Here is a 12525-nt window from a genome sequence, read left to right as displayed (position 1 = left end):
TATTTGTGCGTGCCTGTATGTGTTTGTGCTTGTGTTGTTAGTGCTAGAGTGCATTGGTTTGTGTGTGTTTGTGCGTGTGTGTGTTTATGCGTGCGTATGTGTGACTTTTTGACAGGCTTAAGGCTAATATTGTACCTTGGGACCCTTGTCTTAAAATGCAGGAAACCAAGAGCTGCTGGAATGCAGTCCAGCATGGCGGAAACTCCTCCAACACTACAATGCAAAGAGTTCTGTCACCACAGCAGAACAGATTTTTGTTGCAGCAAAATAGATGCTTCTTTGTACTATGCCCAGTCTAACTTCAAGCATCCTTAACTGGATACGCCAAGATATCTGTGAATCAGCGTTGACCGTCTTACCCAGATCCAGATGAGTTGTTTCATTTCAAATTGCTCATTGTGCTGTGAGGGGAAAACACGCTGACTATCCTTCCAAATGATTCCAATGTGTTCCGAATAGTCGTTTGTTCAAAACGAGTAACAAGAGTGTAGTTTGTCTTCAAACACAGATAATTCAGCCCTATTTTGGGCACTGTTATTATGAAGCTAGCCGTGATGCGGTGCTGATTTATTACACTCGAGGTAGTTTCCCGAATCAGATTTTAGATTTACATCCAATGTCTGATGGCAGACAGGCCAGACTACATCCTCACTTCAGAAGAGTTACCCGGACCTGTCTGCATGAGCGATGATGTCAAGGCGGTGAGCACCGACTGGAGACTCTGCTACAGCGCTGTCACCAGAGTGCAGTCACAGCTAATAGTGTTGGAGGTCTGATTTAAAATATGCCATCCTAGCGCACACACAAACTAAACCTTTACCGTATCCCGCAGGAAGACAAGCTGAGACGCCCTGTCCGGACACCAATGTCCTTAGACTAAGGTTTTAAATCAAACCAGTGCAGTAGGCTGGCCAGTGTAGAAATACATATATATCATCTTCTGAAACCTCCATCTGGTCACTCATAAATGCATTTCTCTCAGAATATGGACAAATCCAGGCACTTGCTGGTTTCCGGCACTGTGCAGTCTCCCCCTAGAAGTTTGGCTATAGCATCGTTGAACATCTGGAGCCAGCAGCTGATAACATAATTGCATCGCAGGTAGCCCGATATCACAGTGACGAAAAATAGTGCTGAACTAAATGTGTGTTTGTAGACAAACTACAATCTTGTTGTGTTGTTAATGGCACTTGTTTTGAAAAAGCACATTGGAAATCTTTGGATAAAGTAATTATAACACTGCAAGTCAATGGATTGAGCAAATTATAACTTAGCAAACTCCCCTTCTGGAGGCACAAGGATGAATATGGAATAAAACAACTAGTCTGAATCTGGGTAAGATAAACAAATGCCAATTATCAGATATCTCATCGTATCCCTTTAATTTTCCTAAATGGCCTTGTTAGTTTTTCCTTATTGAAGCATCTCGTAAATATTTAAAGGGAAAAATATGTTTTTTTTGTTCACTTAAAATAACAGGAGAATAATGCATTTGAATATACAATGTAGTGTTTAACGCATCACTTAATGGTTGATGATTCAGATTTTTATGTGCAGATTATTCAATATGTTTTTGTTACTACAATTTTAAGATACATAATTGTTTTATCTGTAAGTGTTTATTTCTATATGCTAAAATATTTTGATATAAGATTAGCTTGACTGGATGTGTTTAAGCTGTGAATTCATGTTTTCAATCGGACCACTTATTATATTTAAAAATGTTTTTATATTTGTATTATCTTTCGATGCAAACAATTTGTTCTACCTTTTTTTTACATTTAAACTATACTTTAGTAAGGCAAATTAAGTCTTAATTATCAATGATCATGGCACATGTTGCATACTATTGTGTATTTCCAGAGGAGCATAACTAATAATATAGTTCATATTGTATGCATTTTTCTCATCCATTTTAATTGTTTAGATTATTTTTGTTTACATATCTCTGTTTTTGGTTTTTAGGAATCATGCCTCAATAAATTTAATTGTCATTTTGGCGATTGTTCATTTAACTGGATATTAATGGACTGTTTTTTACAGGTTCACTTTTAGCACAACATTTGCATGACATTTGTTCCCTTGACCCATTTTTTGCATACAACAATATAAGTAATTGATTAAATGTCTGTTTTTCACCAGGCATTAGGTTTACCATCGCATGACCCGTACAGTCCTTAATCCTTCTGTCATTTCTCCCTTGAAGACAATAACTGAAGTCGTCCTGTTGTTTTCAGAAAAAGATAGAGCAACCATAACATGATAACATTGATGGGCAAAAATAACGGACACATTACATTATGAATATAGTCAACTCTGGGCCCAAATCTAATAAACACAACACACCACACATTCAAGAGGGTCAAGATGACCCTCGAGCCCCCCCCTATCAGTCTGCGGAGAACACTCTGCCACAGCTAGATGGCGAGGACACACATATCACACAGAAAGACAACACAACCCGGAGGCTCAGGGACAAGAGAACCCTCTATAACCCACACAAAGTCTAACACACACACCTGGCTAGGAAAGATACTATAAGTTTCTCATGCACCGGATCACGGGTGCTCTTCCGAAGCAGAACCTCCTCGGAGGCGAAGCTCCGGACGACCTCAGCGCTGTGGGACGTAGAATATTCGATCTCTCACGCTTTATGAATCAGTATTAGTTTGCCACTTAACTCAATAAATCCGAGGCCCTCGTGCTGACAGACTTTATTACCTCTCCGTCTCATTTTATCTGGTCAAGTAACTAGGCAGACTGTTTTTCCCAACAACATCGAAGCCGCCTGTGCCCTGTACTACGAACCTTGATTAGTGGGTTAGCGAGGTATGTTGCGCTCAAAGCCTGGGTTAGCTGGGACACGAAAGTCGATCTCTTTTAGCGTCGCTGTATCACCATGGTGACTTATGCTGTCAACCCTCTGTCTCTCCGGAGACAGAGGGTCTTTTGGGACAGATCCGATCCCTTGGCATTGCCTGAGAATATTCTTTATGAGAGATACAGGTTCTCATCAGAGGGTATTCGCTACTTTATCGTCCTTGTTGGACCTTATGTAGACAATACTTGCTGTTGCGCAGAGTGTCTCTGTGAGAGTAGAGTGGAGGTAGCGCGTCTTCTTGAATTTCTGCGTGCAGGGTTTCATTTCTTACATAGGGTGTATTTAAAGTGAATTCCCTAAATTATAGAACAAGGCAGGTTTGACGTTGCTCATGCAGTTTGAAATCAGCATCACTCTATTGGGATTAATGGCGAACAATTCATCATTTGGCATAGTTATTTTATAGACTAAATGCAGAATCCTTTCACTTACGAGTTTACACAATCAAATTTACACTATTTTTTGCCAGCACGCCTCCCTAGCCAGTATGTGCAATTGTGTTGCCCCTAGCTGTTATCCAATTTTTTAACTCCTATGTGTTAAGGTGGCGCAGAAGATGGAGGAAGCCGGTGAATGTAGTTACCCCCTATAAGAATTGTGTCCCGGTGTTACACCGAATTCTGCGACCCACCGAAAAGTGTGACCCCCAGGGGGCGGGTTTTTCTTTTCTTGATACAAACGTTAATTCTAAACAGCCTTTTACACAGTAGCCTATAATAGGAAATGCCCAAAGGTAAATATACGTAATTAAAGACTGACTGTAGCTTTTAATGGGGAAAGAAGCAACGGTGATGGACCGTACTAAACGCCCTAAAATCTATTTATTAAGCACAACAAGGTGAGGGGGTGGGGAGATCTTATGTTTTATTTATGTTTTTGTTATAATGCACACCGTTTTTTCGATTTCATGGCTGTCTATTTCAAACTCATGCTGTGTGCATGTTGCAGAAAATGTGCAACAGCGCCCCCTGGGGTCACACTTTTCGGTGGGTCGCAGAATTCGGTGTAACACCGGCCGCGGGAGCGCGCATGGCATTCATTCATTAAAGGTGGAAGCACACGGACACTATAGCCGTTTCTCAATTCGCGTTCTCGTGTGTTCTCGTGTACTTGCGTTCTCGATAAACGTCATCAGTGGTAGCCCAAGCCCTGTTCCAATTCCAAGTACGCAAGAACGCGAGTACTGTCGTAAAACCCGGAAGTGTTCTCGATGCGTTCTCGATGAGGCCGTTCTACCGAGGATGCATCGGAGGTGACTCGTGTGGACTTGGGACCGTTAAATATCCCAGAATGCATCATCGAGTCCGCTGCTGTTCCAATTGCAGGTGCGTACTCGCGTTCTCGGAAGTCTGTACTTGAAAGTCCGGACTTGCCAAGTACGTACTTCCAAGTCCGCGAGAACGTAGTCCGCGTACTTGGTATTGAGAAACGGCTAGCTTCCATTTCACCCAAGGCTGAATTAAAAGTACATGTTTTTCTAAATGTGGGTCATCAATGAGGTTGTAAAGTAGTAACTTCAGGCACATCTGTCAAAATAAATGTTTTTTTCTCCCGACGTGTTTACGATCTTTATTCATTCATTGCGCCGCGGCGGGGAATGTATACGGACGGGCGGCGGAGGGGCTACTCCGGTGGGAGAAAAATGTTTTCAGCAGACAGCTGTCAACTAACTTTGGGTCAGCGATTTATTTAAAAAGCTGGCGCAGAAGATGGAGGAAGCCGGTATCGTGCCAATGTAGTTACCCCCTATAAGGAGTGTATCATCATCAACGTGCATTCAGTACACACAACACTTCGATTTAACCCAAGGCTGAATTAAAAGTCCATGTTTTTCTAAATGTTGCTCATCAACGAGGTTGTAAAATAACTACGATCTTTATTCATTCATTGCGCCGCGGCCAAACTGAGGTATTCTCTGATATTATGAATCTTACAGACTGCGTCAGGTTCTCAGACTCTCTGGTACTTCCACAACAAGTAAAGACTCCCAGTCGGGTTTATCTCGCCCATGGGGAAAAGGAATTGGGGGAAATTAACTTTGGCTTTCACTCTCTGAAGTCCAGATTAAAACGCGACATGGAGGAGAAAGCGATGTTTCAGCAGACAGCTGTCAGTTCTCGAATGAGTTTGTTGTTGATGGTGACGTAAAGAGGTCAACCGGTGGGTCTATTACCACTAGTTGAAATGGGCACAGCGCCACCTATCGTACCGGGGCATGACACGCTTTGGCCAATGAATCGATTTACTCACCGTCATGTATACGCGGACAATTGCAGTTGTCCAATTGAGGAGCATAATCGAGCTATGGCTTTAATCGAATTAAGCTGTGCATGTAAACGTACTGTCTGATCGCGAGTTGCGTCTCTGTCAATCCAGGTTTTCCCAAGAAAGCCTGGGTATGTTCAGCGAGGTTCGTAGTATACCCCACTGTTGTGGTGTGATCTGAATATACAGTTGTGTATGTTAGACACTAGAGGGGGCTCTAGGATTCTCTGGAGTGAGCTTGCAGTAAAGTCACGTCAACTTCAGCTCCGTGCAGTCTTGTCTTATTCCTTACCATAACAAAGAACCCGACACCTGTAACACTTGTGTCGCTTAGAACTAGAAAATTACGCTACTGGGCCAGTCCTAGGTTCGTGGGGAGTGGTGAAATCAAACATTGAAATTAATGACTGGAGACAGGGTTTATAATAATAAATCTGGCAGTTTACTTAAATAAGAAAAGATTAAATATTAAATAGATCAATAAATTAAAAAAAACAACTGTAATACTTGGTTGAACAATGAAGCAATTTGGAATGTAAGTTCTGACTGGAGGTACTCAAGATATTTATGAGGAAAAAGAGGTGACTCTTTTAAAATAAATGTACAAAGATGGATGGTATGTGAAAAAGGACATGAAATTAATGACTGGAGACAGGGTTTATAATAATAAATCTGGCAGTTTACTTAAATAAGAAAAGATTAAATATTAAATAGATCAATAAATAGATTAAATAAAAAATTAAATAAATAGATATTTACAATAAAAATATACAATAAATATTCTTAAAACTATTTTAAGAATCCCTTTTCCTTTTAAATATGTTCAGGTATTAAATATTAAATAAATGTTATATTACATAGAGTTTGTACAACTATATTTGTTCTGCCAAATAAATATTAAATAAATGTTATATTACATAGTTTGTACAACTATATTTGTTCTGCTATTTGTTTTGTTCTAGTTTGTGATTTTCCTATATATTTCCTTTTTACAGGTGATTATGAAAAGTAAAATTCAATCAAAATGTGGACACAATCAACTGTATACAAATGTGTACACAAACAACAACAATCTAATATCTATCAAATGTGTATACAAACAACAACAATCTAATATCTTTCCAACAATATCTCAATTAAATTGTTCAATTGTTCAATGTTCAGACTGTATAGATAGTTCGGTTGGTGTGGATTCCGTTGGCTCTTGGGTCGTTGGGTAAGCTCGCCATCACAGTTCAGTTCAGGTGAAGTCCTACGTTTGTATGCGCTGTCCCGCAGCAACACAGACGTGGTTCTAGAATCTTCTCAGGGTGTCAAAAAAACCTGACCTGGCCATATGTGGCATACCCCCTATTTTTGTATTTTGTTTAGTCCCTTTTCATGATTCTGTGGCTTTTATTTTCTGAATGTACTATGTAGTTACATGTTTTGGCCAATAGATGGCACTATGAGACCCCTGAATAATGCAGTTGCATGACGGTTAAGAACGTAGAATGCTGCGAGTGAAGGAAGGAAGCAGTCACATTCGCGAAGTGAGCAGTAATAAGTTTGCAAAAGACTGAATAAATGTGAAAATCTTTCCCAGCACGCTGTTGAGATCTTTCTTCAAGTGTGCAACACATATATAAAATAAATAACACAGTTCACCGATCACCGATAGGAATCCTCTCTCGCTTTCCATGGCTATGGCGGAGGAATGCTATTTCTCCCGCCGCAGACTGTATTACCATGGTAACATAAAACAAACCGACAACCGACACTCGACCATAAAATAATTTATAAACGTAAAACAAGAGACCAAAAAACGTTTCCCTTTGTAACATAAAACATATATAACAAAGTCATACATAAAACAACGTAAACATATTCCACACTGAGTTGAGTTAGTTGTGACTGTTTTGCTGTACCTTCATTCAACCCGGTGTACCGGTAGGCCTACTCATAAATTAGGTAAAAACTCACCAAAACAGTCGTTTTTCGATAGACGCGAGGTTGTTGAATAAACAGACTCGACTTGAGATTGAAAACGACCAATAATAATATAATATAAATTATATAGTTTAGTTTTAGTTTTACTGTCAGGTGCCTCTGATTTCGTGTCTGAATCATTTAACCGTTATTTAAGCTTGACTGGCGAACAGAAAGGCGTCTTAAAGGGGCACTGACGTTATTAAAGGGATGGTGGAAAAAAAACATTTTCTAGATCTTTTAATATATTAAATGGTGAATGTATTTATTATCAAATAAGTTTTTATCTATTTAATGTATATACTATTTAATATAGCCTATCATATATAAGACTCAATTTGAGCTATGGGTTACACACCCAGCAGAGAACACGAGTTATAGGCATCCAGGATCAACTGTAGACGCTAAATTTAATTTAGTTAAAGTCCTACTCATCACTAACCCTCTTTTTTTCACAGTTGCTTAAACACATTTCCTGATAGACTACCTCACTTTCTCAAAACCCTAAACACAAATCTCAAAACTCACACACAAAATGCTAAATCCACTGGTGTGCAGAATGGAAAACACTATAGTATGAATGGAAAACACTATATGAATGCTTCATCAGTATTATGCTGTCACCTGTTGGATGTAGAATATTACCATATAATGTTTTTACGTATACTAAATAGAAAACAACACACAATACTTTACAGTAACAACAAATACTAAATTGTACCCAAAATGTGCAGTCTACTGTAAATCACAGCAAACAGGATGAAAACCGGAAGAGATAACAGAAAATAGGCAATACTGTAAACAAAACATCTGAATGAATTAATGAATTGATGCATTTTTATTGGTGGTAACCAAAGGGTAGGGGCAGAAGCTTCAGCTTATATCAAGCCCCCCCTTTTCACATTTTTACTGTAAGAGTAACAAAGAAATGTCATACATACAGTGTGTTTGCATATACATGCATACACTTACCTACATAAATACATACATACATACATACACGCCTACACATACCCATAAGGGTCAATACTTATATCCAGTACATTTCCACCATAAGATGGATAATATCCTAAATAATGATAACCATAATGAGAATAACGATGTTCATCATCATCACCATTATCAACATTCCCATAGAGTGATACTACTCAATGTCTGTACTTTAGTGTCATTGTCTTTCTTCTGTGACCCTACTATAGTAAATTGCAGATTGCTAATTGCACAACAGCCTTTGGAGTTTAGAAATGTGATTGGCAGTGTGTTCTGTGTAAACACCAAGAGAGGGAATTCAGGAAGAGTGTGCAAGATAGAGAATTGTGTGGTTTGGAATGGGAATCTGAGTCTATAGCAGAAAATGTGCTTGGAGTTCAGCAGAATTGGTTTTGCAGTTGGTACATGAGTTTCAGGTTGTGCACATTATGTCTGATGTTCCAATTAATGTGTTTAAACAATTGTGAAAAACTGTAATACTTGGTTGAACAATGAAGCAGTTCAAAATGTAAGTTCTGACTGGAGGTACTCAAGATATTTATGAGGAAAAAGAGGTGACTTTTTAAAAATAAATGTACAAAGATGGATGGTATGTGAAAAAGGACATGCCAATACTGTGACAAAGAGGCGGAAAAAGGGGTGCAACTAAATTTGTATTGGTTGCACCAGTATTGAGCCGTAATGAGTACCGTAATGACCGCACAATACGTGTTTAAACTTGAATGAACCAAACCATACATACATGTGGAGCCGGCCTGGTCTTTACTCGGCTAATTCTGCGTCGTGTATTTTCGAAATGATGAGTTGGGAGACAACTGCTGCTTTGCCAACAGAGACGGTCTTTAATCTGTGTGGAACACATTAATATAAGTACAGCAACAATGATGTATGCATGCACTCTTCTCTCCAGCACGGCAAATCGCCGACTCACGAGCGTGTTAGATTAGAACACTGAACCACTAAACAAATGAAATGAAACAAAAATACACCAAAATAAATACACATAAAAACAAACAAAAAGAGAGCTCACATAGCTACCTGTGCGCAACACATTAATATATAATAAGACACATTAATATATAAGTTAACAAGTAAACAAGATGTCACATGCACTCCTTTAAAACAAAGGGACACAAGAGCACCTCCAAATATTATTATTTACACATTTGTTTTATGTTTAACCGTGTTTTATAACACTTGTACAGAGGAACCCTCAGCATTCTCACCTCTCTCCAGCAGGGCAAATCTCCGACTGAAGAGGATGGCTCCAAATAAACAGGAAGTGACCTCGCGGGCCAGTATAGGGTCACACAACCAAATGTATTAAAATAAAAGCTCTCAAAATAAGGACAGAAAGGTAAAATAATAAATTAAAGCCATAAAATGATTCTTGGTGAAATATAACTTATTACTAATGCACCGGTTATGTGACCGAACGGCTCCGACTTTTTACTTTAAACACTCTCGACCGAACACCTGCAGTGGTCCACCTTCCTCCAACAATAACCCATCTCAGTTAGAATACAGTCAGCCCATCGTTTTTAATAAACCTCTCTCGGACACGAATATCAGAATCCAACATTCCGAAACGGCTGCCAATAATGGGCTTAAAATGGGCTTTTTATATTATTTTATTGATCTTTAACACTTTAATCACCATTTACTTTAAGTTTTCTTTCTTTAATTCATTTTATCTCAATGTCATAGCTTTCCTGCGCCAGTAGGTGTCACTGTGGTATAGTAGAGACACTTCCAAGTTCCAACTAAAGGCGTATAGAGCGGCAGAATAAATAAGGCGCTTGAGTTGATAACACACTGATCTGTTCCTCACTGCACCACATGTAGGCACATGTGGCATAAAACACCTAAGAACCGGGCGACATGAACCCTTAAGGTCTGATAAGCCTTTCGACTACTATTGTACATAGTAGCAGTGTTCTAATACGTAGGCTACTTTACACGGTGTTTACACGGGTTCTACCTTAATACAAATTGACGCATTAATGCACGTTGTTTTTTTGTTTTTGTATTTTCACTTTGATTTTGAAAGGTTTTGCCCACAGAATGTCTAACATTCATATCAGAAATAAGTTTAATAAATTTTGTTTTTAGTTCCACTTACTTTACATTCAATTACACTTGCAGTAAGTGACTGTTTACCATTCCCTAATCTGGTGTTCCGTAAGTTTCATATTCAACCCACACTGAGTGAGTCAATAAAACTTCCTCAAAATCACTTGGTCTAGTTTTGCTTATTAAGTACATTTGGTATGAATGATAATGTGTCATTCCATTTGGATTTAAAATATTATTTTAAAAGTGTGATTAATCGCGAGTTAACTCACCAATGCTATGTGATTAAAGCGATTAAACTTAATCATTGCCCAGCCCTAGGCTACTTGTATTACATCTTATTGCACAAGTACTACACAAGGGTTAGAGAAACTAAGACAGACTGAGTAAGAGAAACGTATGCATACAACTGGAACATACTACAGGTGACTACACGGATTAGGATCATACTAAATAGTTGTCTTACTCTTACCTATTAAATAGTATGGTAGTATGGGAACGGGCCCATGCTGCAGCATGAAGTCATCCACCACGTTCTGGTGTTGTTGTGTTGAAGCGGCCCCTAGCGGCAGGAATCACACGGATCTCCTTTCAGAGTGACATCGATACCCCGTGTTCTTTTGGAATGGACTCGTCCGGGACAGGAGTCCTTCCCTGCCCCCTGGATGTACAGCTGTGTGAACACTGTGTACTAATGCACGTCTGCTTTCCCTCCCAGAACATAGGCTGAAACACAGGCTGAGCCAGGGTTTGGCTCCACTGGAAGTGTTGCTTCCATTGACAACATGTGGATGTATAGAAAGTTCTAGAGTCCTATAGGGAGTGACCTGTTGATATTTATTTGTTATTACCTTTTGCTGACTTGCTCATAATAGAGAAAATGTTGGTAAAACAAATGGGACTCATGTTGCAAACCTATTTTGATTGCTAACGTTAACTCAAATTCATATTATAATACTAATATTACTTACACAATATAACAATTTCACAAAACAAACTTTTTTTTTTCTTAAATAGGATATTAGTGCTTTTCTTATTTTATCCGAATATAGTAAATGCATCTTTTTTTTCTATAGCTTATATTTCATGTAACCTAGTGACTCCAAATTAATAACATATATTGGACAATAAGGTACACTTCTCTAAATTGGATATTAGTGCTTCCATGTTATCTGAATATTAAAATAGAAAATGCATCTTACGGACAACTTGGAAAGCAAATGAACATTACTTGGGGCAGTTAGATGCACCCATTAGACGTATCAACAGAATGAGTGCAATGCTTCCTAAAGTCCGGCATGGTAGCAGATGAGGGCCAGCCCTCCTTGGTCGGATCCTGCGTCCCCGTCACAGTATATCATCACTCTATTATCCAAGGCACTGCAATCCCAAGTTGTCCACTAATCAAAGCTAGTGTATCCGTTTAGCAACAAACTACATACATGTAGCAAACTGTGCAGCATTCACATGGTTCTATAACAACAACAATAGTGGTTTTGTGAAGCTACTTTTATACATGCATGGCTTTCTGTCTCCGTAAAGCCACTTGTATGCATGCATGGCTTTGTGTTTTATTTCCGTGAATAAAAACATGGGTAAAACCCATAGAGAGCCAGTAAAAAATCATGTTCCAAGATTATGCAACAGGTCTCTGGGCTGAGGTGGTGGTGGTTAGCATTTGAACCATGGGTGTATAATAATGACGTGAACCCATTGGCCCCCTCGCATAACGTGGGCCCCGCCCCCTCCTCCCGCTGTTGTATTTTGATCAGGAGCACGTGAAGCACCACGCTGGGACGAACCATTCTCCGAGCCTGGCGGGGATAAAGCAGTACGTAAACACTGACATTGATTTACAGGGGTTGAGAAAGACCTGACTCACTTTGATAAGGATTACATTGTTAAAGTAAAAGCATAGACCAGATACGAAGCCTCTATCAGAGACATGTCATCAGAAAATGTGCACATTCAAAGTGTTGACATGTATGCTTTTCAACCGGCACGCTGTATACGACGGTTAAACACATATCAAGGTCCTACAATTGCTTCTTGGGCATTCACCTTGTTTGTCACACTCTCAGTTATTGACATCTGAATAGTCTTGAATTGACATCGATACCCCGTGTTCTTTTCTGAATGGACTGGCCCGGGACAGGCGTTCTCCCCAATGTTGCCAGATTGGGCCATATTTCCCGCCCAACCTGGCAACCCTGGCTGTAGCGCGCCCTAGCCAGGGTTGCCAGGTTGGGCGGGAAATATGGCCCAATCTGGCAACACTCGTCCTCCCCTCCCCTCGATGTTCAACTGCGCGGACACTTTGTACTAATGTCTGTTTTCCAGTCTCAGAA

The 12525-nt window shown here is 39.5% G+C and overlaps 1 protein-coding gene across 2 annotated transcripts in view; it reads left to right on the top strand.

The window, feature by feature from the left end:
* Positions 1 to 2014, top strand: part of LOC311338845 (3'-5' exoribonuclease HELZ2-like) — a 30258-nt gene extending 28244 nt beyond the window's left edge. For both annotated transcript variants that reach the window (XM_084464174.1, XM_084464173.1), the window contains exon 20: positions 162 to 2014. In XM_084464174.1, coding sequence (XP_084320300.1) covers positions 162 to 271 — 110 coding nt within the window. In that variant the 3' untranslated portion in view covers positions 272 to 2014. The remainder of the gene's footprint in view (positions 1 to 161) is intronic.
* The last annotated feature ends 10511 nt before the right edge of the window (positions 2015 to 12525 follow it).

The sequence above is a fragment of the Micromesistius poutassou genome, assembly GCF_964030765.1.
Source record: "Micromesistius poutassou genome assembly, chromosome: 2".
Lineage (NCBI taxonomy): Eukaryota > Metazoa > Chordata > Actinopteri > Gadiformes > Gadidae > Micromesistius > Micromesistius poutassou.
Note: the sequence above shows the minus strand (reverse complement) of the source record. Positions and strands in the feature narration are given on the sequence as shown.